This window comes from Natator depressus, chromosome 2 (assembly GCF_965152275.1).
Source record: "Natator depressus isolate rNatDep1 chromosome 2, rNatDep2.hap1, whole genome shotgun sequence".
Lineage (NCBI taxonomy): Eukaryota > Metazoa > Chordata > Testudines > Cheloniidae > Natator > Natator depressus.
Window position 1 is genome coordinate 38,455,405 of NC_134235.1, and position 27,788 is coordinate 38,483,192.

General features: G+C 37.6%; 1 protein-coding gene across 1 annotated transcript in view; it reads right to left on the bottom strand.

Annotated features, from left to right (window-relative positions):
- The window catches only part of VPS13B (vacuolar protein sorting 13 homolog B), a 913,989-nt gene that overhangs the window by 175,002 nt on the left and 711,199 nt on the right, over nt 1-27,788 (bottom strand). Inside the window, exon 34 of the mRNA XM_074944046.1 lies at nt 15,708-16,410. Within this exon, the coding sequence (XP_074800147.1) occupies nt 15,708-16,410 (703 nt within the window). The remainder of the gene's footprint in view (nt 1-15,707; nt 16,411-27,788) is intronic.

Consider the following 27,788-nt stretch of genomic DNA (forward strand, 5'->3'; position numbering starts at 1 on the left):
CACAGAAACATGGGTTGGAATATTTTAAATTGTAAAGGACCTGTCATACTTTCCAGCACAAACACCTGTTTAAGGGAAAAAAACACTATAAAATTGACCTCACAGACTGTCCATGGTATTCTCCTTTCAAGCGTGTATGGGAAATGAATGGCTATGCACACAGTGGAAAAGCCTGGAGAAGGAAATACATCTTGCAATGCATTCTAAGGCCCTTCCTCTGCACATGGGCCCACCTGTGTGGAGCTCTTTACAGTACAAAGGTCTAAATGTGACCAGAAGTAGGTTTAAAAGTGTTTCTAGTAGGAGAGAAATCCTGCCTTTATTAGTATCTTTCAGTGGGATTTTGGGTAAGGCTTTTAACCTCTCTGGGAATTGTTTTCCTCATCTATAAAACAAGAATAATTAGGGCTGTCAAGCGATTAAAAAAATTAATCGCGATTAATCGTGCTGTTAAACAATCAGAGAATACCATTTATTTAAATTTTTTTGGATGTTTCCTACATTTTCAAATATATTAATTTTAATTACAACACAGAATACAAAGTGGACAGTGCTCACATATTTATTTTTTATTACAAATATTTGCACTGTAAAAATAAAAAAAAATAGTATTTTTCAATTCACCTAATACAAGTACTGTAATGCATTCGCTTTATCATTGAACTTACAAGTGTAGAATTATGTAAAAAAAACCCAACCTGCATTCAAAAATAAAATAATGTAAAACTTTAGAGGCTACAAGTCCACTCAGTCCTACTTCTTGTTCAGTCAATCGCTCTGACAAACAAGTTTGATAACAATTTGCAGGAGATAATGCGGAAAATACAGAACCCAAACTACCACAAAAGAAAATCAACCTTCTGCTGGAGGCATCTGACTCAGATGATGAAAATGAACACGCGCCGGTCCGCTCTGCTTTGGATCGTTATTGAGCAGAACCTGCTATCAGCATGGACGCATGTCCCATGGAATGGTGGTTGAAGCATGAAGGGACATATGACTCTTCAGAGCATCTGGCATGTATACATCTTGCAACGTCGGCTAAAACAGTGCCATGCAAATGCCTGTTCTCACTTTCAGGTGACACTGTAAATAAGAAGCAGGCAGCAGTATCTCCCATAAATGTAAACAAACTTGTTTGTCTTAGCGATTGGCTGAACAAGAAATAGGACTGAGTGGACTTGTAGGCTCTAAAGTTTTACAATGCTTTGTTTTTGAGTGCAGTTATGTAACAAAAAAAATCAATATTTGTAAGTTACACTTTCACGATAAAGAGATTGCACTACAGTCCTTGTAATGAGGTGAATTGAAAAATACTATTTCTTTTGTTTATCATTTTTACAGTGCAAATATATGTAATCAAAAATACTAATATAAAATCAGCACTGTACACTTTGTATTCTGTGTTGTAATAGAAATCAATATATTTGAAAATGTAGAAAAAAATCCAAAATATTTAATAAATTTCAATTAGTATTCTATTATTTAACAGTGAGATTAATCACAATTTTTTGAGTTAATCGTATAAGTTAACTGCAATTAATCGACAGCCCTAAGAATAATATTTCCCTACCTCACAGATGTTGTGAGCCTAAATGTATTAGTGTTTGCAATGTACTTTGAGATACTGGGATAGAACGCTGTTCAGAAGGGCAAAGTATTATTTTCATGTTTTATAAACCAATTACATTATGTACTTAAAAAAGGGAGAATGAAAGACAAAAGACAAATGATTATAAACTAGTGTAGCTAACCAAACAAGGAAAAGGGATTTTATTCAGTATAAATAAGTTAAACGTTAGAAAATAATTAATTCTATTACTTGATTTATCATTGTAAATTAATTCAATTATAACAAATCTACATAAAATTTATTCCTATATTTGTCTGTATATTATTTTATGGAGATCATTAAAACGGACAGAGGGTCAGGTTCAATATTAACATTTCAAACCCAAACAACAACATCAGTGTTAAATTTTTTTGCTACCACCACTTTAGGTGAAATTTTTAAAAGTGCCACGGTCATGGAAGACCCTAAGTCCAACTGATTTTCAATGGGCATTTCAGCAGGCATTTCTGAAAACTTTACCCTGTATATAAATACACTTAAAGAAAACCACTTTTCACTTTTTAGGATATTAGTTTACTTTCTGTATCTCTCACATCTTGGACTATGAAAGTTTAACAGGTTCACTTTGGTTTATAGTTAGCGTTTAGTTAATTTCACATGCAGTTTCTCATGCACTAGCATAATGTGGCAACCTGCTTTGCTTGTAAATGCTAAAGCAGAATGTTTGGTTATTTTATTTGTTTCACTGGCTCCCTCTTCTCTATTATATCAAACAAACTACCTGTCTTCACTTTCAAGGCCCTCCACAACCTGGCCCCACCCAACTGTGATCTCTCATTCAGTACTGAAAGGTCGCGCCCACTTCTGATCAGCCCATGGTGTCAGCTGCCATCTTATTAAATTTTCAAACAAGCAGCTCTGTGCGTTCTCTCATGCTGACTCTCACACCTGGGAGAAGTTCCCCATAAACATCTGCAAAACTACTTCATTATCCTCCTTCAGAACCCTCCATAGACCTCTTTGCCATGATGCCTACTAAAAACTTGACAGTGGTTTGGCTGTTGGTGTGCTGAGACCACTGCCTATTGTGCTGATCAATATACCCTCACTGTTTTCCTGAACTCTCCTGTTGGTCTGTCTGTATCAGTCTGTTGTCTTGTACTTAGAATGTAAACTCTGTGGGGGCAGGGATTGCCTTTTTGTTCTGGGTTTATAAAGCACATAGCATAATGGGGTCCTAGTCCATGACTGGGGCTTCTATGGTAATACACAATAAATAATACAAATAAAAATGGTTTTCATTGCAATTTAAAGAACAGAAATATGGAAACATTTATAGCAGCTTAAGGCTAAATTCTGGGACACATTTTTCCAAAGCATCCATTGAATACTTTTTGATAGGAAGTTCACAGACTTTTTGAAAAACTAAGGAATGCAGATACCTATGGGAAACTTTAATCCATCTGTTCCAGGTAGTCCAATCTGTGCTTCCCTATAGCCCTAGATGTGGCTGTGCTGGAAAGTGAATTTACTCTAAGGGGAACAGGTGGCACTGCAACGGATTTCTTTAAGGATTCTGCCCGCGCCTGGAACTTTAAAATCTTAGTGGCATACCGCAGGAGTCTACCAGGAGAAGCTGCCTGACCTGATCTCAGCCCCACCCTATTTTGCTTGAGCACCCACTAAAGCAGGGATGAGCCTCTATGTCCACTCTTAGTGGACCCTTGTGCCATCAGAGGCCTGGACTGAAAAAAACAATGCATTCACTATGATCAAGATTGCTCTTTAGGTGGCCTTATAATGGCTGTTTTTGAAATGGTTCTTTGGAGGAAGTTGGAGACATTCTGTGCATAACAAATATTTCTTGGGAAATTTCTTTACTTTACAAATTACCAGGCTGCACATTCATCTCTCTAAAAACAAAGAGAAACACACAAACACACAAACAAACACAAAAAGAAAACATATTTTTCAAAAATGTCCTGGGAATCATGCTTAAGAAATGAGGCTACTAAATCTGGACTGCATTACACGAAATAAAACAAATATGGATTTAAAAATATTTATAAGTATATCTAATACTATTATGTTAAAAACAACTGCAGACACTTCTACTTAAATGGGATTGGCCAATAAGCAGTTGTGAGAAATAACAGTGCTGGCAGAAGATGTCACTTTTGTTAGATTTTGTTCCAAGCAGGGTGAGTATGGAATGAAAATGTTGCTTTATTTTTACTTTTAAAATAGGAACCTGCTCACAGGTCAGCTCACAAAGCAGCCATTCCCTTTAACAGGAGGTATTAAGCAATCAGTATTGTTTATTTTATTAGGATATTTATTTTGATATGAAACTCCTATCCCTGGCTCTCAGAACCACCACAGTAATTAAGATTTACAATTACAAAAATAAAACTCGGACAAAGCACAAGTGTATATTGGAACATCCATACCCAACCACAATTCTACTTGCCCACAGTTATGACACTGTAACAAGCATCCCCTCCCCCACTAGCTGTGTTGCAGAGGGGTGTGATTTCAGAAAGAGGCTTGGGGGAATGGGAAGTGTTCTTTTGGGGAGTGGGACCACCTGTTGCTAGCTCTAGGAGAGGCAGGCACTGCTGTGGGTGGGCTCTGGCTGCATTAACATATGTTGGATATATTTCATTATGTGGTCTCACCACGTTCCTTTGGATACCCATGGTGCTACAAAATCAATAGTAACCCTTTCAGACAAACAAGGACATATTGTTTTCCTAGTTGTTTTTCTTTAGCATCAAAGATGTTTATAAATAAAAAATGAGAAAGAAAAACATATATCCTGCTGAAGAAGATTTTGCGGCGAATATCAGACATGCCAACACTAAATTTCACTCACTTTTCCCTATCCATACACGTTTCTTACTTTTTTCTCCCACTATAAATTGCCTGTGAGAAATATCTGCACTTTCACTTTTAAAAATTAGCTGTCTGCAAAAAGGACAGGATAGACTTTTCTGGCCTTACTGCATTCTAATGCTTTTCAAGACCTCTCACAAATTTAAGACATATACAAGGTTTACTGTGTCAGTTTGGATTTCTTTGGACTAATAATGACTCAAGATGTCTATTTTGCTTACAAACTGAAGGTGAAAACATTTAATGTCTACAACATTTTATGTCTACAACATCACATAGTTCCACTTGCTACATGACAGAGCTGCCACTATAAAAATAAATGAATAACTTGTGTCATAAATGTTTCCTTCTTTCTCCAAAACTATATAATGACTCCCCTATGCCTCTCCTCCCCTACCCAAAATTTACACTGGTGTTAGTAATTCAGTGACAGGTTTAAGGTACGACATCACAAACAATAATGGCTAGAAACAGGTGCTTTATCCCATTTCAGAACTGAGAATCTCTCTTTCCCAGTTCTATAAGTCTTTTGCTCTTAGCTCTGGCTCACATGATATTAGACTTTCAAATCCTTATATTATGATGTAAAGAAAAGTTATTTGAGATTAATTTTGGAGGTTTTTAAAAATTACTGCAGAACCTTTACACATGGAACAGGCTGCAATTGGAATCTAGATTTAGTCAGTTTTGCACTGCACCTGCTCAGATTAGAATCCACTCAACCTGAGACCCATATTAATTAGCCAATCGGGTACATGTAAGCACTTGGCAAACCAGAAAATAGGACAGATATATTGTCCTGACATATGGATAGAATTGTACTGAATGGCCTACTTTCATTCTGCCTCAAAGTTAAATGATAACATAAATAAAAATAGTTACAACATTTAGTTTTTCTATACTGTCTTTCTTCCTCTTCTTCCATATTATAAATGGAGAAACTGAGATGGGAAGATCACAGAGCCAGTCAGGACAGAACCAGGAACAGAGCCCAGTTCTCTGGACTCAGCCTCCGATGCACTATGCACTGGGCCAAAGTACCTTTCAAATGAGTTGGTTATCTCTTAATGAATAAGGATGATTTAACATAGCATTTAAGCATAAGTTTAAGTGCTTTGCGGGGTGACATGATGAAAGTCCACATAACACTGCACTAATTAGCATATTTGTCAGCATTCATAACAGAGAAGCCAAGAGTTGAAGAGGCATGACACCAGAATTACCCTCTACACGGTAGATTTGCTCCATCAAGAGCAGGATTAATTCACCCTGGAAATGAAATACTGGAAAGTCTGCACTAGTGATGTCTGTGCCATACCTATTCTGTGCATGGATTGTAGGTGTCACAAAAATCTATTAGCTGTACTTATTCTCTTACTTTGCAACCTGGGTATTTTGATATATGGTTCCAAATTCACCATGGGCAAAATAGAGTTTGTTTGTTTATTTCACACAATACTCCAGTTGAGGCCTTATCATCTTGGCAAATTTTGTCAGAAAATGTTTACATTTTGGGGAAGCTGTTCAAAAGTCTGATATCTGAGAAATTGTTTTGGGGTACTTGATTAATGGGCAGAGGACAGGTGTGGTGGTCAACAGTTCCTGGTAAATGCAATCGTTATGGCTTTCCAGTTTATCATGTGGACTGAGCTTGACAAATATTGAAAAATACTTTTGCTAACATTTTGTTTAATGAATCACTTGATGATTAATTGTTCTGTTCATTCCCTCTGGGACACCTGGCATTGGCCACTCTCAGAAGACAGGATACTGGGCTAGATGGACCTTTGGTCTGATCCAGTATGGCCATTCTTATGTTCTTATAGTTTTTAAAGTTGAGAATATTCACTAATTATTCATACCATTCCATAAACAGTATGACTAATGAAAAATAGATGTATTAAATACATTATTGGAACAGCACCACAAAATTAATCAAATAAATTATTCAATGAGTATGACTTGACTGTGTATGTATGTGTGTTTATACCATATCACATACACCACAGGTAATATCCATGTGATGTATTGTGGAACCATATTATAAATGAATTTATCATGCATGTATAATCACCTCATTGTTCTCTGGCAACTATTAGTCTTAATTTATTTCCCTGGGGATTTACAACATTCTGAATCCCTGAGTCATCATTGTTATCTAAATCAATCTGCACAAGAAACATTTCTGTGTTGTTTTACAAATGCAGATATCCCACAAAATTACACCCACATGAGGATGGACAAAATTCAGGTTTGGAGCTTTTCTACACATGAACATGTCTCAGGAGCTATACTGCATGAGAAATGAGAGATTTCTAGCATCATAATAGAGCCCTACTCTTGCTTACTCTCCTACAAGGTTCAGAAATGATGGACTTTAACTGTATTCTTTTTTTTCCTGTAGAAGACCTATAAATTATTTTATAGGTTTTTACAAACCCTGAGCCCAGTACAGTTGGATTAACAGTAACTATGGGGCCTGCCTGTACAGGGATACAAAAATATACTCAATCCAATCTTTCAAAACATTCCTAAAATAGTTTTCTGTAACATAGATGGTATATATGAAATGCACAATGGGTTTGGGGGGGCATAATGTTTTTACTGGCATTTATTTGGGGTGCCTGCATAACTCACTCATGGTTCTGCCAGTTGTGAGTAATGGGGACATTGCAAATGAGTGCCAAGAAAAAATTTATAGCACACCATCACGCATGTCTCTTTCTTTCTGTATATATATTATACACACACACACAAATATAAACTGTACCTCTACTAGAAAGATTTAATGAAAACAGCACTCATTTGTAAGATGTAATTTAAACACTTTTCCAACAATCCCTGATATAGGAAGGAATACAGTAAATGGCTGTACAGAGAAAACAGAAGCTAATTGGCTTCCTTCAATAAACTTTATATTGTCCTTCTATTTTGAAGATACATGCATGTCTTTCAGTCAAAACTATTAGCAGGTGGTCAGAATATGTGAAAGAAATTCGCCTGAATATCAATCTTACCAACTGACTGCAGTAGTTTAACAAATGTGGTGCAAAGCTCCCGATGCTATATTTTATGGCAGTAAATAATGTAGTTCATGGCAAATTGCCCTCAAAAAACGTGTGGTAGATCCCAGAAATAAAAATAATTTGAAAAACCACCATGTTACCACATTGGGATGATGGAACCATGAGTTATAAATATGGTAGGTCTTCCCAAAGAAGAGGCACTACAAACTTTATATCACAGCACTATCACCTATTTTATTTAAGCCATATACTGGTTTTATTTTGGTATCTTTTTATGCTTTTATGCTGGGATTTTCAAGAGAATTTATGGCCATTAGGCACTGGGAGTTGGGTGCCTAACTCTTTTATACTCCTTTGGAAATCCCACCCTTTACTTTTAGACACTAAGGACTAGAGCTGTTTAAATAACTGATTTTTCAGTTAGCTCGTAGTTCTAAAACATGGAAAAAACTTTTCCTTCTGGGTCGACTTGCAACTGAAACATATTGGAATTTTTGGCAAATTGAAAAGTCAGAAAAAATTCATTTTGGGTTGATTGAAATGTTTTCTTCCAATTTCAGACATTTTTAAACTTTTTATTTGTTTTTAAATAAAAGCAAAGGAAACTTGGAAATGAAGGATTAGCGTCACAAAACTCAAGAAAAGGAGCAAGAAGTGGTGCTGATACTGCTCCCTTACACCTAATAGTCCAGTGGATAGGGCATTCACTAAGGACATGGGAGAGACTGGTTTGAATGCCTGTCTGGAACAAGAACTTGAACATAGGTCTTCTACATCCAGGTGAGTGCCCAAATCACAAAATTATTGACTATTCTGGAGTGTGTTTTTCTCAATCACTCCTCTTCAAGCTGTTCCACTTTGTAATTGTAAATAATTAAATATTATTTGGGCCAGAGACAGAGAATGACTTGCTGGTGGTTATGGCACTCCCTTGAGAAGGGGGATACCAGAGTTCCAGTCCCTGCTCCAAGCAATACTTAATTATTTATACAAAGTGGAACCACTCAAGCAGCAGAGATTGAGAAAGACCCACCCCAGAACACCTACAGCCTCATGATCAGGCCAATTACCTGGGATGCAGGAGACCTGTGTGCAAGTCCTTGCTCCAGAGCAGGGAATAAAACCTCTATCTCCCACCTCCCAGGTGAGTGATCTAACCACTAGGCTGTTAGGTGTGCGTGTGGGTGCGTGTAAGTGTGCGCACACTGTCAGAGTTTTGTGAACGGTGCCTAATGGTATGTCTGCACTGCAATTAGACACCTGCGGCTGGCGTGTGCCAGCTGACTCAGGCTCAGGGGGCTTGGGCGAAGGGGCAGTTTAATTGCAGTGTAGATATTCGGTCTGGAACCCTCCAACCTCACAGGCTCCTAGAGCCCGGGCTCCAGCCCAAGCCCAAACATTTACAGTGTAATTAAACAGCCCCTTAGCCCCATACCTGCAATGCTGAGTCAGCTGGCATGCGCCAGCCGTGTTTTTTTAACTGCACTATAGACATACTCAATCTCCTTGTGAATCTAGCCTGACAATGTTGAAACAGCTCACTTCGATGTTTCAGAAATTTTCTTTTTCTTCCACCAAAATAATTAGCCAAAATCAGCATAAATTTGTTTTGATCAACCTGAATCTGCATTTTCGGTGAAAAAAAGATATTGTCTGAAATATTTTTCCCAGCTCTATGAAGCACCTGATTCTTCTTCATTAAAGTTAATGAAACTTTTAATATTGACTTTAGTGGAGCAGAATCAGGTCCTATGTTCTGCCCTGACACAATCTCCCCCTCTCCCTACTGGGTAAGAAGATTGATGGCACCAGCAGTGGAAAAGACAGCTCAGAAAGAAGTGGGAGAGTGCATTCCTGGGAATGTACGTCTGGGTTCCTCCTCCTCCAAGGGCTCCCTGCCTCCCATTCTCCTGCAAGGAGGAAGCTGGGAACTCATGGCCCCATTGGCTCCCCAATACTTCATAAGCTTAAACCTCTTCCAGGGCGTGTGGGGCGGGGGGGGGGGGTCTTGTTCCCTTTAGCTGCCCTCCCTGTATTCATAGTATAGGAACAGTGTTTTTAGGATGCTGACGATCTGATCGATCACCTGTTTGGGGATCAGTAGGAATTTTTGCCATTGGGCCAAACTGGCAGAGGCTAGGTAGATTTTTTCACCTTCCTCACAGCATCATGGAGAAACAGTTTTGTTAAAGGTAGTAGAACTTAGAAATTAGTATTAGGAATTTGTAATGTTAGGAATCACAACAGGTGGCCAGTGTCCTATACAGATAAAGGCCAAAAGGGGAGATCTCAAGTCTTTGCAGACTGAGGTCCCCACTTGGTAATCTCTACCCCCCACTTGTGGATGGAGGGAGAGAGAATTCAGAACTGAGCTATGTTCTAGGAGTAGGCTGGAGAAGGTCTACCCTGAGTTATTGGTTATAAGGTGGGAGCCCTGTATTCCCAAACTCAACCCACCAAAGTGCCTGGTATATGAGAGACAGGGCAGGTGGGCATATAACATCCTTCCATAGTGGTAATTAATAAAGTTGTGGCCTTCCTCTTAATTCCATCCATGTCTATCTTCATTCACCTGAATGTCCTGATCAAAAATGCACAGTTCTCATTAAGTCAATGTTAGTGGTACATGAGTATCTGAGGATCTGTTTTAGATCTAAATAATGCATTGATATAATTTGATATGAAGAGATGAAGAATATCAGTTTATAAAGTGCTTGAATTTGATCACTTCATCCCATTTGGCCTATCTTTCCTCAAACAGTTCAGCCATTAATCTGACACAGGCAGGAAGTTATTACAGTTATCTTCATTGCTTTCCTCTGGTCAACCACATCTCTATAGATGGTATTTGGTTTTGAAACTATATTGATGAACTATCATTTAGTGGCAGAAGTCACCAAAAATTCTAAATAATTTTGTAATTATTATGGTTTTTAAAATGCAGACTTTAAAAAAAGCCAAATAAGGCAGCAAAATTACCCTGTTTATTGATTGCTCTATGTTTGCACTAACTACTACAATGTGCTCACCGCAGCCACCTTGGGAGGAAGGGTTCTTGTCTGCCCAGAAGAAAATGGATGTTGCCCCTTTAAGGGCCCCCTTACAACAGGGATCGAGGGGGAGGGGAGGGAAATTTACAGGAATGGACAGGAAGGGCACGAAGCAGCTGAGTCCAGACCTGCTGACTGGAAGAACTTGGGGGTATTTATACTCTATGCAGCCCCGGATAAACCCTCTTTTACTGGGATTGGGCAGGCAGCACCACCCTGAAATTTGCAAAAGGACTGGGTTTCCTCATGACCTGCTGCAGGCATTACGCCAGTCACCCTTTTCAATGGGGTCTGGGAAGGAATTTTTCCCTCACTGCCAGTTTGGGCAAGATGGGATAGTTTATTTGCCCTCCCCAAAGAAGGTCTAGACCCAGAGGAATGAAGTTGGGGAGTTAGATTATAATACAACAACTTAGTGTCTAAAACTTGTGGCAGATGTCCAGTGCAGGTGTTCATTATGGAAAGGATATGGATAGCAGATAAAATGGACTGGAAAAGGATTTGAAGGAAAGTATCCCTTAAGGAAGATGAGGAAGGAGGGTTTGGGGCTACTAAGCATCTGGTACAGTGTGGAGCCAACTCTCCTCTTTTTTTTAGCCCCCTTTAAGGGAGCTGAGCAAGGAAGGCTTAGGGTTCCTACACCTGGAACATTGGGAAGATGACTTCGCTCTCCTTTTATAGCCCCCTTTCATCCCACATGAGGGGAGGGCAGCAAGGTGTCAACAGAAGTGGATGTAGAACAAATGGATAAATTAAACAGTAATAAGTCACCATTACCAGATGGTATTCACTGAAGAGTTCTGAAGGAACTCAAATATGAAACTGAAGAACAACTAACTGTGATACGTAACCTATCGCTTAAATCTGCCTCTGTGATATATGACTGGTGGACAGCTAATGTGATTGCCAATTTTAAAAAGAGTTCCAGAGGCAATCCTGGCACTATAGGCCGGTAAGATTAATTTCAATACCAGACAAATTGGTTGAAACTACAGTAAAGAACAGAATTATCAAACACATAGATGAACAAAATATGTTGGGGAAGAATCAACATGGCTTTGTAAAGGGAAATCATGACTCAGTGATCTAATAGAATTCTTTGAGCGGGTCAACAAGCCTTAGACAAGGGTGATCCAGTTGACATAGTGTACTTGGACTTTCAGAATCCCCTTGACAAGGTCCCTCACCAAAGGCTCTTAAGCAAACCAAGTAGTCATGGGATAAGAGGGAAGGTCCTCTGATGGATCAGTATCTGGTTTAAAAGATAGAAAACAAAGGGTAGGAATAAATGGTCTGTTTTCACAGTGGCAGGGTCTCCCAAGGATCTATACTGGGACCAGTGCTGTTCAACATATTCATAAATGATCTGGAAAAAGGGGGAAACTGAGACATGGCAACGTTTGCCAATGATACAAGATTACGAAAGACAGTTAAGTCCAAAGGTGATTGTGAAGCATTACAAAGGGCTAGTCTACACTGGCAGTGCTTTAACGTGCCTTGTGTGGTCGCAGTGCAGCTCTAAAAATACCCTGCGCTCTCCCAGCACTCTCAAAAAACCACCTCAACGAGGGGGGTAGCTACCAGCTTTCACACCTCTTTTTTTTCACACTCCTGAGCGAGAAAGTTGCAGTGCTGTTAATTGCCAGTGTAGACAAGCCCAAAGTGATCTCACAAAACAGGGTCAATTGGAGACAAAATGGCAGATGAAATTCAATGTTGAATAAATACAAAGTAAGGCACCTTGGAAAACATAATTCCAGCTACACATACAAAATGATGGGTTCTAAATTAACTGTTATCACTCAAGAAAGATCTCGGAGTAATCCTGGATAGTTCTCTGAAAACATCTGCTCAATGTGCAGCAGCAGTCAAAAAAGAATATTAGGAACCACTAGGAAGGGGACAGAAAATATCACAATGCCGCTATATAAATCCACGGTATGCCTGCACATTGAATATTATGTGCAGTTCTGGTCGCTGCATCTCAAAAAAGATATATTAGAATTGGAAAAAGTACAGAGAAGGACAACACAAATGATTAGGGATATGGAACAGTTTTCATATGAGGAGAGATCAAAAAGACGGGGACTTTTCAGCTTAGAAAAGAGATGACTCGGGGGGGATATGATAGAGGTCTATAAAATCATGAATGGTGTAGAGAAAGTGAATAAAGAAGTGTTATTTACCCCTTCACATAACACAAGAGCCAGGGGTCACCCAATGAAATGAATAGGCAGCAAGTTTAAAACAAATGTAAGAAAGTACTTCTTCACACAATGCACAGTGGAACTTATTCCCTGGGGATGTTTTGAAGGCCAAAAATATAACTGGGTTTAAAAAAAATTAGATAAATTCATGGCGGATAGGTCCATCAATGGCTGTTAGCCAAGATGATCAGGGGAGCAACCCCCTGCTCTGGATATCCCTAAACCGCTGACTGCCAGAAGCTGAAACTGGACAACAGGAGATTTATCACTCAATAATTGCCCTGTTCTGTTCATTCCATGTGAAGCATCTGGCACCAGCCACTGCTAAAAGACAGGATACTGGGCTAGATGGTCCATTAGTCTGACCCAGTATGGCCATTCTTATGTTCTTATCCTGTAAATGGTTCCAGCAACCAGGCATGGCTGGGACCAACTTGGGCATTGTAAGTAGTATATCAGGTAGTATACAATAAATATACAGGGAGATCGTCATCACTCTCCCAGCAAAAGTTCTGAGGAAGCAAGTGTTTCTTGCAAAGAGATAAGGATAGCAACAGATGGGAAGAGGAGAGGAGAGGAAAATGGTAATTGAAATTAGAAAAACAAAAAAGAGAAGAGAAAAAAAGGTTGGAGATACGGAGCTAGGGAACCTTCTACCTCTTTATGTTCTCACTCTACCATATTCTCTTAGCCATCCAATCTTCCTTTCTTTTCTTTACTGTTTCTTCCTTGAGTTAATCTCTTCCACAGACAACCATTTAAATGCTACTTAGGTGTTATTTTGCACAGTAACTATTCATTACAGCTGAGTAAAAATATATTTTTTCTTTATGAAACTATTTGGAAATTAAATGTGTTGTATGAAATTTGGTGAGAGAAGAAATAGTGATGTCACCCAGAGCCCTCATCTGATCAATAATCTCCCCAAGGTCGAGGTCTGGAAACAATTTCTTTGGGTAGTCTTGACCTATATGGGTCCTGATTTGCTCACATTTTGGTCCCTAATATCCTAGTGGGCTAATGGAATGTCTCTTGGCATTCTTGCCCACTGGCGGTTGGTAGAGGGCAGAATTGTAATGCCATTCACAGTAAAAACGTAAGATTGGCCATAGTGGGTCAGACCAATGGTCCATTTATCCCAGTATCCTGTCTTCTGTCAGTGGCTGGTACCAGATGCTTCAGAGGGAATGAACAGAACAAGCAATTTATCAAGTGGTCCAGTCTCAGCATTTGGCAGTTAAGAGGTTTAGAGATATCCAGAGCATGGGGTTGCATCCCTGACCATCTTTACTAATAGCCATTGATAGCCCTATCCTCCATGAACTTATCTAATTTTTTTTTAACTCAGTCATATTTTTAGCCTTCACAACATCCCTGGCAATGAGCTCCATAGGTTGACTGTGCATAAAGAAGAACTTCCTTATGTTTGTTTTAAACCAGATGCCTATTAATTTCATTGGGTAACCCCTGGTTCTTGTGTTACGTGAAGAGGTGAATAACACTTCCTTATTCACCTTCTCCACATCATTCATGATTTTATAGACCTTTCTCATATCTCCTCTTAGTCATCTCTTTTCCAAGCTGAAAAGTCCCAGCCTTATTAATCTTTCCTCATATGGAAGCTGTTCCATACTCAATCATTTTTGTTGCCCTTCTCTGTACTTTTTCCCAATTCTAACATATCTTTTTTGGGGGATGTGGCAACCAGAACTGTATTCAGTATTCAATGTGTGGACCTACCATGGATTTACATAGTGGCTATATGATATTTTCTGTCTTATTTTCTCTCCCTTCCCTAATGGTTCATAGGCAGACAAATAAGTTTTCAATCAAAAAAGTGACTTTTCATTGTTATAAATACTTCACATGAAATACAGCAAATATTACATCTACAGAAAAGCCAACAATTGGCCGCCTTCATCTAGGGAAAGGAAACTCTCATAATACCTTACTGCTTAGTTGAGGGAGAGCCTAAAATATATTATTTCCTAAGTAGCATTTATTAGAGTTATACAAAAAATTCTGATACAAATAGGAATTTGGTGAATTCTGTCTGAAATTCTGCTATTTAGCTTAGGGGAAATAATTTTTCAAATACCTGTGTGAAGTTGAATACTTAAGAGGAAGCATCATACCCACCCTATGCCATGACTGGATTAGTCACTTGTACTCCATTTTTGGTGATTATGTCTGACAGTGGCCATCATCGATTCAGGAGGAGAAGAAATTATAAGAACGGTCTGCTCCTTCTTCATCCCTCCCCCATGGCAGTTGCTACTTCTTTCCTCTTCCTTATAGTGAAGAGAAGTCAAACCTTCCCACCACCACCATCCAGAGTTTTAAAGACCCTACTGGGGAAGTGGTATGTAGTAGATAGGTATGTCATGAAATTGCTGATTTGCAATTTAAATAGTTCTTTATAAAAGGTTTGCTAAAAGTTTTCTCAATTTAATGATTTTACACATCTTGCTCTCTGTTTTATTTGACACTATTAAGACATCATTTAGAAGACTACTGTAATTTTTGTACAGTTTATGATCAAAATACTATGTGTTCTGAAAGTATTGCTTCTAATTTTAGCAGAGGAGTAATATGGGAAAATATAAAAATATTTTCAGCCATAAGAATACCCTTTATGAAAGAAACTTGACTTACAACTCATTGCTTATCATATAGGTTCAGAAACTCCTGATACATTAAAGTACTATGACAGCCCTTATTATTTTTCTGGGGCTGAGAAAACTGGGTTATTGAAGTTTAAACCTTAATTCATTTCAATCATCTTCTATTCTTAAATTCGTTTCAAGTATGAACAAGTAAAGTTTACATTTTTTTTTTTAATTAATATGTCTTGTCTAGTCTACCAGCGCCTTTCTGTTTGATCATCCCTGAAACTTTGAGGAAGCCTGATTGTTATGGCAGTTGTTAACACCCTCTTGACTTTAAATGGTCTTACCTGTACACATGTAGTCTGAGGTTACTCCTTTAAGCACAGCATCGAACACTGATATTTCCACCCTCTGCTTTCTGTGGTGACAGCTCAAGAGTACAGAAGGCTGGGATACAACAAGGTGCAGAAAAGGGTCTAACCGGAGGTCACCAGTTCCTCTGCGACCAGGCTGTCGAACAATAGTTATACCAAGGGCTTGTCGAGCAGATGACCTTGTAGAAGCATGAAGACTTTCTAGTGACAGTAGACCTGTTTTTCTCCCAGTGAGCAAAGAACTGTTACTGTTCAAGAGATCATCTGCTGTTACTGATGAAATACATGCCTGACTGAGCTTTTTGGTGTCTTGGCTACCACGTGAATCTGTTTCTGGAAGGTTTAATGAACTCTTGCTTATTTTCTCACCATCTTTCTGATCTTGCAATGATTTAGATTTAGGTAAAGGAGTACATGAGTAAGACATCAAGGAGACCCGGCTTGCTGTAATAAAAATGTCAAAGGGAATGAAGTTCAGGTTCTTCACAATGGAAGACTGTCGGGAAGGACGTGCAATGCGGTGTTGGCTGGTGCCACTATGTTGTTCTATTTGAACTATTCTGATTTTAATGCTGTCACTGCCAATGCCACTGTCTTGTGCACCACTATAACGTGAAGACGTGTCAACTGTTCCTCCATCAGATATATCCATTTTTTTCTGTTCTTGTCTGGAAACCTGTGAAGGAAAATATTATATTATATTATTATATCCATATCCCAAGTATTTCCATTTCAGTGGCAGCAAACAATTGCTATTTAAACATGATTTCAAAAAACGGAATTATAAAAAACCTGCCAAGTTAACTTTTAACAAAGTAATCACTCATGAAAGCACAGCAGGTGTCCGTTCTGAAGAAATGATGACTCACATCTGACGAAGTGCCAAAGGAATATGTGAAGGGAAAAAAATTGAATAATGATTTCTAGGCTCAAACTACATTTTTTCAACTAATTCTTTATATTCTAAAGAATCTAAAAGAAATACATGGGTTAAAACAAAATTGTGCCTCCATGAAACAATATTATATTTGACAATTATAAAAAGGTTGACCATCAAGAATTTCTTCCACGTTTTGTGTGTTAAAACTTAAAAAAAAAAAAAAAACAACCCCATTACCCTTAAAAATGCTTTAGCATGTTTACACAAAATAAAAAAGTACTAATTAATTTAAAATTCATAAAAAAGACTAAATGGAAATTGTAACATATAAATATTGTGTTGCAGGACTGGAAAGACTGTTTTCTTAGTCACGCAAGTACCAGCTGCATTATATAAAACAACATGGCTTACTGCTGAGGTAAATAGCAGCTACTTATAAAGTTTGCCACTACGATGGTATAAGTAGTATATTTACTCACTACAGTTTTATGCATTTGGCTATGACTTCACAGGATCTCATCAAATAGAAATGTTTGGATAGACATCACTGCTCAGAGCAACACTTAAAAAACACAGATTTTAGCTCGTCACAGTGAATACTACTAATCAAGAGTTAGATTGCGCCTTTAAGGCACAGCCCTCAGCAGAGGGCACTGCAGAGCAGAAGCCCCAAAGAGCCATTGTTTCTGAGGCAAAGTTTAAATCCTCCAAGAAGGGTGGGGGGACCAACCATGGCTGCAGATATACTCTTTTATAAGGTGTAGCGTGTACTCCATAACAACAACAATAATAATGATGATGCAGAGCCAACTCCATTGACTGGCTGGAAGTGAAGTAGTGACATGAGCTCACCCTGTCCTGCTTCTTTGAGGAGCCTAGAGTCACTGCCTACACTAGTCACAAGCACCTCTGGGTGCAGTGAGTGGAATGTCTCTGGCCCCTGCCCTAGAACCTGTTGCAAGGTGATGCCTCCTTGTTACACCTTATCCTTACACCTTGTGTACCCATGAAGGGAGAGACACAACCTGATCCAAAATATACAATATCTTCCATTAGAAAAAATATAATTGCAAATTACATGTACTTACAATATTATCCACAATACAACATAATGGGAGTGAAGGGCATTGAAGTATTGGATTTCTTTCTCCTTAGTCTTTCTACTGTATAACATACTAAGAAATCGGTTTCTTTTGTTTTGTTTTGGATTTTTAAGAAAAGCTGAGGGGTTTTATTGGAATTCCTTTATATCGTGCAGTTGTGGCACCTTAGAGACTAACAAATTTATTTGAGCATAAGCTTTCGTGAGCTACTCTGAAACCTTTATATTGTGCTTTTTTTTAAATCAAAGGGAACAAAAGCAAAGATTTCCTTAAAAACGTAAATATACTAGAAAAAAGTATTACCAGGGAAATCCTAAACAGAACCATTAACTAGCTGAGATTTTCTTTGAAAAAGTTTTTATCAGCTCTGGTTACAAACTTTTCAGCTTCACTCGTACATATTATTCAAATCACCAATAAAAATCCTTGTGGCTGATTTCTATGACAGACTAATATCACTGGCTCATAAATATGATACCACTTTTAAGGTAGTCTTTACAAAAATAACTTACTAGAAGCAGCCTTAATGAATCATTGGACTATGAGCAAGGAACTCCTCAGCCAGTGACTCAATCTGATATTAATCTTTCTACCTCAGTCTCCTCATCTGTAAAGTGGCAATAATATTTAACTATCCTAGATCCTGTGATGATGGGTGCTTCAGAAATGCCAGGTGAAGTTCCATGATGTGCTTGTCTCTCTCACCAACAGAAGTTGATCCAATAAAAGATATTACCTCTCCTACCTTTTCTCTCTAATACCCTGGGACCAACACAGCTGCAACATCTCTGCATGGACAGAAGAGGAAGTTGTGGAGAAATCCTGCAATGGCACTTCATGGTTGGCACTCTCCACAGCACAGTGGAGGGGCCTTTGGGCCACCAACAACTGTATGGATGCAATGGTCAAAATAGGAGCATAGCAGCTCCAAACAGGTCCATAGCCACCTGCTTAGCCCTGTGAAGAGAGGCATCAGGTAACAGTGGATGGAGGCTGCAGACTCCTCTTGTGCAGCCACTGTAGTTTGCCATTCTTCTGCTACTTGCAGCAGAATCATGACAGTTTCCCCATTATTTAGGGTGAGCTGGATTTGGCCATAAGAAATGAAAATGCAATTTCAGTTAGTGAAGGATAATCTATTTTACAAATGAAAAAACTTTTTACAAGTACTTCCAGTCTGCAAATTAATACATTTTCTTAGGTTTTTATAGGTTTCGTTTGATTTAGAAACCTACTTTTTTCTTCTTCTTCTTCTTTTCATTTTTCAAAAGTAAATTTAAAATTTGTTAAATGTACTGACCTGGATAAAACACCTGCAGGAGGGGAAGAGGGTAGCTCTTCCTCTACTCCCAGTTGGTCCGTGGCCTTTTTGCTAAGACTACCAATATGGGTGCTAATTAGTCCCAACTGTGGAGTTTCCTGTGATGTGGAATCTGACTAATAGAAACATTACTGAGACTACCAAATCAATTCACATATGTCACCGAACAGCAGTCAGATGGTAACTTCTTCTGATCCGTACCAAGCAATGAGGAACACGAACTAGTGACCCAAGGTGAAAGGTATTGTATTGAATTACCTATCAGCCACACCACCTAGCTCCATACTGAAATTTTGATATTTACATTTTCTTATGTTCCTATTATAAAGATTGGAACAAACAAGTAATAATTTGCAACACAGTTCCTCAGTTTTATTATAAAATTTTTGAGTACAAAACAAAAGTAGCAGGGATATCACAGGAGCTTTGCATATCAATCTCTTATGGAACTCTTGGCAAGTTACTCAGTTAAATTTTGCAATTAACTTTAAAGTATGCCTGGTAATAAAACTGGGCATCAATTAAATACTCCTTTAAATGGGCGGCGGTGGAGGACTCCCAATGGAAAAACTGAAAAGAGATATTTTGATTTGTTATGGAATAAATGGGCCAATACTTTAAAGATGTCAAAAACAGCAAAATCAGCTTGCTGTTAGCAAATGTAATGGTAACATTTATCATTGGGCTGTATTATATCAGTTCTCTTACTCTTTACATAACCCATTTAAGATGAACAATAAAAGTTTTCTTTAATTAGCTACTGGTGTGCATTAACATGATCATGATTAAACCATAAAAACCAACTGTACATTACTCTGGTCCCCTATCCCATATGTTTTAAATTATTTCGTTGAAAATGTACTTTGAGTCCCTTTTAAAAGTTCGACCTTCTGCTTTCAGAGAATTAAATGCATATTACTGTAGTGGAGAAGATAATGTTTCAGACCTCCAGGCATATATTAAACACACTGGCAGCACATTAGACAAAATGCTTTACTTATTAGATACTTCCTATTCTAAACAGTGTCATCAAAGGCTAAAAACAAAATCCATATAAAAGCTGCACAATGCTTCCACACAGAACCTGTGCCAAAATCCCTGTACTTTCCAACTAATGAGGAAAGGATGTGTACTCTTAACATATGAATGTAAGATTTTCCAAGCATTCACTTTAGGAAACAGGACTATTGATTCCACATGGCTTATGTTAAATGAAACTGTATTGGTACAATAACCTTTAAGATATCTGGCATGATAACTGTAATTAAACAGTATTCAAAGGAATAAAACAAAAGGGAATTTGGTTCCACAATGGCTAATTAAAATAAAATGAAAAAACACAGCATGTCATCTATCAAGATAAATTGTTATTGTTTAAGAACTATTTAAATACTGTTAAAATATACTTTTAGATAAAATCTGAAAGGACTGGAAAAATATTTGTGGCTTAAAAATGGATAGTTTGGCGAAGAAAAAAGTTTAGGCCTCTGAAATTTTATGTTGAGAAAATAGCTTTAAAGCTTTGAGCATAACCAGATGGTACTTAAATCAGAGGAATTCTACAGTCTCACTGTCAGAATGAGTTGCAATATGAAAAAGTTTTCAATAGCTAGAAAAACATGTCAACTTGACAGTTTACTTCTTAGATGACTTCAATGCATTTTCCCATCCTTTCACAGTTATAGAGCTTATCAATACTAGCCACCAAGGAAAAGGTGTTGAAAGCTACACTAGTAGCTAGGGAACTGTGGCTAATTCTGCCTTTTCATGTGTTGAGATAGGTAACTTTACTAGCTTAACCCCTTAAGTTCAATAGGGCATACAGTGAGTGAGTGTGTGTGTGTGTATATATACAGTGTGTATATAGTGAAGAGGTATGATATTAGCATGTACTCATGAACACACACTGTGCAGTGCATCACAAAATCCAATGTAAATAAATGGAATTGCCTTTCCAAATTACAATATTGAATAAGCAGTTTTGTTTATGGTCTAGGACAGACTAAATCTGGTAACTTTTCTTATTTATTTATTTATGGCCAATTTTGATATGTTTATATATGAGAGATTTTTGCTAAAAGACAGATTCTTCAGAACTCAACTTTTTAAAGGGGAGCAAATTAAACTATCCAGATACATTTTGAAGATGGTAGTTTAGATCTATAATTAATATATTTTTCAAATAAAGGGGAAATATTTTAAAACAAGTGACGACTTCATTGTTGTATTGACTGTGTTTTCATTTTCTTGATTCTTCAATCATTTTGATCAGCAACATGTGTCTATATATACAATGGTCGCACTTAAAAAGTTCCTACCTGTTTGAGAGATATGACTGGTTCTACTAGTAGTCCCTACTTTAACTACAGAGAATAACAGTCCAAATGATAGAATAATTTCTTTTGAATCTTTTGAAATGCTCTAATGTACATCTGCATACTTTTTCCAGTTTCTAATATTAACTATGGTTACGTAACGGCCCTATTGAAGTAATATTTCCAGCTTGCAACAGTCATTCCCTAACTCTGATCAAAATAGTTTCAGCCAATCATGAGATCATTCTTCACATCATATAAATTATGGAAAAAGTCACAAGTGTGAAACCACAGAATCAAAGTGCCAATCACATCTGGTACATCATTGTGACATCTGACCTAATTTTATTGCTCTTGCTAAAAAGTAGTAGTATTTTCATGGAAATAAACATCTTGTCTATCCTATAAAAGCAAATACAGAAAGAGAATTAGTTCCAGTTTTTTTTAATATTGTCCTTAAACTAGAATTACAGAGAAAAAATATTGTGGTTTTATTTCAACTTTTTTTTTTTTTTTTAAAAGTCCTTCATCTAGCAAAGCATCTTAAACCAAACAGATGCAAATCTATTTGACTACTATCATTGTAGTTTAAAATCCTTTTCTTTGTTAACTACAGTTTACCACATTGTTTTTATGAACATAACAATTAAAACTAATGACTTGTTTTGCTTTAAAAACTATTTATACAAATGAACACAGATTATAATTCTGACAATTATGAAAATTTTTTTCCAATCTGACATATAATGTGAAATGTTAAGAAACACACATTTTTGAACTATCATTTTAAAATTATGTCACTGTTATAGTTCATAATTTTGTATTTTCAGTTTGTTGAATTTTAAACTAAAACGTCAATTCTGCAATTGATCTTGGCAGGCAGCCTATGCCTGCATGGATCCAACCGCAAGATGAGGATCTAGTCATTTGACTACAGATGTAGAGTCAAAAATCCAATTTGTCTCTCATTTGAAGAAGCTGTTTCACAAGAGCTTGCTGCACAGCAAAGGCTATTTTAAAGTTAATTTCACTGAGCATAATATTCTACATGATTTCATATATCTACTCCCAATTGGAATGCAACTAAAGTTTTCACAATACTATAGTAATTATGCAAAAGAGCAGAACTAATAGGATGGTAAGAAGTACTATAGTTTCAGCTTCCTCCTTCATGAAGTAATTTTTCCAGGTCTTTGAAGTTTGTATAAGAGGCTACTGTCTGTTAAATATCAGTTCAAATATTCATATATGAAAGCTGTGCTAAATGTTCCAGCTGTAATGTGGTTATAGCCAAATATGGAAATTCCTACTAACTCAGGTAGAATGAATAGTTTTCTTCTTAATATAGGCAGCATGTTTACTATACTATATTAAGAGTCTACTGAGACTTGCACAAGCCTGTTTTTAGAGATAAAAGAACCGGAGTACTTGTGGCTCCTTAGAGACGAACAAATTTGTTAGAGCATAAGCTTTCGTGGGCTACAGCCCACTTCATCGGATGCATAGAATGGAACATATAATAAGAAGATATATATATACATACAGAGAAGGTGGAAGTTGGCATACAAACTGTAAGTGGTTAATTAATTAATTAGAGAGATATATACTTTCAATTAAAGAAAAAGTAATTCCAGGATGAAACTTGGCATACAGGTCTTAGTCCAAGAGCAATGTATATTTAAAATTCTAAGTAAAAAGTTTGACCGCTTTTTTCCTGAAATTAATTTGTTTTATTTTTGCTTCTTTGCTTTTTGTAAGAAAAGCATGTCTTAGGTTAAAACAATTACATATACTTGAACCTTAATCAAAATTGTTGTTTGTATATGTGTTGTCAAAAGACTGAGGTTTAACTTTTTGTTTTTAAAATGGCTGCTGTATATTCAACTTTACTACTTTTCAGAATGATGCAATCAAAGCTTTAACTCTGTTTTGCATCATGGTTTCTGACGGACTTTCAGAGCGATCCTCTTGGTTTTAACAACTCATATAAAGTTTTGCAATTGCATCAGTCTTAGTTTCAAGCCTCTTTCACATATATTCCTATTAAGATGGAATTGAATAGTCTGTTAGAGTTGAACTGATCTTACTGGAACCAACTCTGTCCCATCAAACTATCTGAAAGTGATATTAAGGCTGGATCAACTGCGAACCCAACACCATATTTGATGATGTAACTGACCTGTGTAATTTAAAGTAATTTCTGTCCTGTAAGTGTTGCAATACTGATCTAACAGAGTTTTGCTATTTAAAAATCTCTGTTTTCTTGACCAACAGCACAACTACTATACCAAAAAGCTTCTCATTTGATCATGAACTTGGGAAAAGAAAAACATTTTTGATAAAGAAATACCAAATATATCTCTTTAATGACATCCACAGATAAAAAGCATGAAAAGTAACTATCTGTTAATACTTCCAACTAATAAACATTGAATGCACTGTGAGAAAAATAAAAAGATATAGAACTAATTAAATAAATTCAGACGTCCATTACCAGGACTATGATTGAGAGCAGGATTCATTGGAACTACAGAAAGAAAAGTCAGAGGTTGTTTTTCCTGAACAAAATGATTACCACCAATGAGGTTAGCTTTTAGCATCAAATTAATCAAATTACATAATGCATTAAATAAAAGTAACCTTTAAGATGATCTTCACAAGACAAAAGTCTACTGACAGCCCCTTAACTGAAACTATGTGTACTGTTAGTACAGTCTCCCAAATATCACATTACATATCAATGTCTCAAATGTATAAAAGTGCCTGTCCTAGGTTTTGGGCATCAGACAATCAATTAAGAATATTACCAGAAACTTATTAGATGAAAGATGTCAATAAAGGCCTCCTGGCCCAAGCAAAAATAAACTCCACCTACCTCCTCCCACCCCCCGCCCCACAAAGCCTGGACAAATAAATTAGCCTTATAGAATGCCTTGAAGACCAGAAAATCTGCACTATGTCAGACCAAGGAATGGGTAAAAATAACTCCAAAGTTGAGGACTCCTCAACTAGAAATGCCATGCAATCAACCCTGTCTCATTGAAATCAAAGAGCTGTTAGTTTTAACACGTCAGCTTTCATATATTCTTTGTGTTTAAGAAGGAATCACTAGATCATCTATTCTGATCGCCTGTATATCACAGGCCATTCAATCTTACCTAATTACCCCTGTACTGAGCTATCTTCCAGAAAGGTATCCTGGGTAACTAAACCATACAAAGCGGTACTTGAACCCACAACCCTGAGATTAGAAGCCTTATGCTTTACCAGCTGAACTAGTCAGCCATGGTTCCAGCTGCTGTAGCATCCTAAAAAGGAGAGTGACTGTTTCCAAAGTAGCCAGAACCCAAACCAGATAGAATTTTTACATGATAAAAATAAACACCTTATACTTTTCAGGAAAATCAGTTGGCAGCCATTACAAAATAAAGATGAGAGCGGACATGTACTCCTGCATGAAACGTAAGTTAATAAGCAACTTGCCACACTCTGCACTAGCTGACATTTCCAAATAGTCTGAAGTTGTAGCCCCAAAGAGTGCATTGCAGCAATCCTATCTTGGGCTGACAAGGGCATGGATAACTGTGGAGAAGTCTGTATCTAAAAGAAAAGGTCCCATCTTATTGCCAAGCCCCTTTGATAAAAAGCACTCTTAGCAATTGCTATTACATGCGTACATGGAAGCAGCAAAGACTCCACAGACAGGTTTCAGAACCTGAATAACAAATGACTCGCTCAGTCAGAAGAACTGCTATAATCTCAGCCACTTCTCTGAGTTCATAGAATCATAGAATATCAGGGTTGGAAGGGACCTCAGGAGGTCATCTAGTCCAACCCCCTGCTCAAAGCAGGACCGATCCCCAATTAAATCATCCCAGCCAGGGCTTTGTCAAGCCTGACCTTAAAAACTTCTAAGGAAGGAGATTCCACCACCACCCTAGGTAACGCATTCCAGTGTTTCACCACCCTCTTAGTGAAAATTTTTTTCCTAATATCCAACCTAAATCTCCCCCACTGCAACTTGAGACCATTACTCCTTGTTCTGTCATCTGGTATCACTGAGAACAGTCTAGATCCATCCTCTTTGGAACCCCCTTTCAGGTAGTTGAAAGCAGCTATCAAATCCCCCCTCATTCTTCTCTTCCGTAGACTAAACATCCCCAGTTCCCTCAGCCTCTCCTCATAAGTCATGTGTTCCAGTCCCCTAATCATTTTTGTTGCCCTCCGCTGGACTCTTTCCAATTTTTCCACATCCTTCTTGTAGTGTGGGGCCCAAAACTGGACACAGTACTCCAGATGAGGCCTCACCAGTGTCGAATAGAGGGGGATGATCACGTCCCTCGATCTGCTGGCAATGCCCCTACTTATACATCCCAAAATGCCATTGGCCTTCTTGGTAATGCTTCAAAGGACTATAAGCATTACCTCACTGCCTTTCAAAAGTGAGTCCTCAGGGCCAAGGCACAATTTCCCAAAACTACTGTCTGTATTCTCCCTGAAAAAATGGAGCAGCGCCATTCAAGAGAAACTCTGAAACAAATCTGAATGGAAGCATTCACCTTTTGGGCTGAGTTTCATTGGTCTCTGTCCAAAGGCAAAGCGTGTATGCATAAAGACTGAGCAAAATCTCTTCTGCCTTTCTGAGTTACAGAAGAGTAAGTGTCCCACCAATATATAAAATATATATCTCACCAATTATCAAAGTCTAGCTGGATTTTTTTAGTGTGGTCCACATTATCAAAAGATTTATGAAACCCTGCCTTAAAGCCAGGGTTCCACCTATTTTGTAAGTCTGCTGCCATCGAATTTGCCCCTATAATATACTCCTTTCTGAAGAACAGTGCGCCAGAATCTAAATTTGTATTTTGTAAAACAGTTATGATTTTAGCCCATATGGTTTCTGAAATAATCTTTAAAATGTGAAGCAAGAGTATGCAGTGTTCTCTCCTGGAATCTGCAGAAAGCCCCAATATTGTAGCAGTATCTCAAAATCCCTACCTGCCTCCAAAGCCTCTTTAAATGAGAAAAGCCATGATAGAGCTCTCTACTCAGTTGCCAAAACCTTCAGCTTTCCCTCTGACAATTTCTATGATGCAGCTATCAGTTGTCGGTACAAACATCTTTGGCCTGAAGAAAACTGAAAATGTGGGAATAGCATTAAATGAATTAATGTAATAACAAAATAAACAACATAGGGATTACTGTACTGATTGAATTATTTTTAGCTTTCACTCTTTAAAAACTCTTTTTTTTTTAAGTTTTAAAGAAACCGCTACAAAATTTCCAGTCTGCTGCACTAGAGTGCAGAAGAATCCAGGAACTTTGCTGGAGATTTAAGAGCAACTTGCTGAGGAATACCTGGAGTCTTGCTTACGCAGGAAGTGCAACACATTCAGGTTAACTTTCTGCATTTTATTATTATAGTAGTTGGGCCAAATTGATCCTTGGTGTAACTCCATTGATTTTGATGAACTTCCATCAGGGATGAATCTGGGCACTCAGTCAAGGAGGCGCCCAACCCAGGCCAGCACTCAGATCCCTTTGGAGAAAATTTTACACAAACACCAGAGATCTAATAAATAGAAGGGCTAAAAAACAAATATTCAGTGTGTGATGTGCATTTACATGAGTGGAAATGGCTGATAACTAGACAGGATGCATATTAATGAACCAGCAGGAGATTTTCAAAGGCACAAAAGGCAGTTATGTGCCCATCTCTCATTGAAAGTCAGTGGGAGCTAGGCACATAACTCTCAGGTGTGCTTTTGAATCTTTCCTATACAGTATCTATGTATTTTGCGAATGTTATATCCCATCGTCTGAGAAGCTGACTGGGAGACTGACTTATGTCAATTAGGTCCCAGAGACTGGAAGGGACATGTTTCCAGTTGGCGTGCAGGAAAAAGGCACACTTCATGTGAAAACACATGCTCACTATGAGAAAGAGACCCAACCACGGGAAATATATAGATAAGATTTCTGACTGCCTTAAACATCTATTTTCCTTTTTATTTCTGAGGTAGATGAACTTTATGAGACTTTTAGATGGGACACATAAAGGCGAAGTTAAATATTTAACATCTTTTCAGTTTTATAGGTACTCTCACAACTTACATGCTATGAAATATCTTGTTTTTAAATACATTGAAAAATGACTGATTCAGTTTATTTCTCGAAAAGGTACGGTATGAACTTTATCACTGTCTCTCTGACAGAGGCAGGTGAAATTAGTGGGAGAGCAAATCATGAATCAAGATTAAGGCTTCCATCTTGATTCATACAAGTTGTCAAAGAGTAACCTCGGACTCTAGTAGGAGCAGAATGAAACAATTTGAAAGTAATAGATAACATCACATCAACACATGAGAAAGAGTTGCTAATGTGAAAGGAACAGGAGTACTTGTGGCACGTTAGAGACTAACAAATTTATTAGAG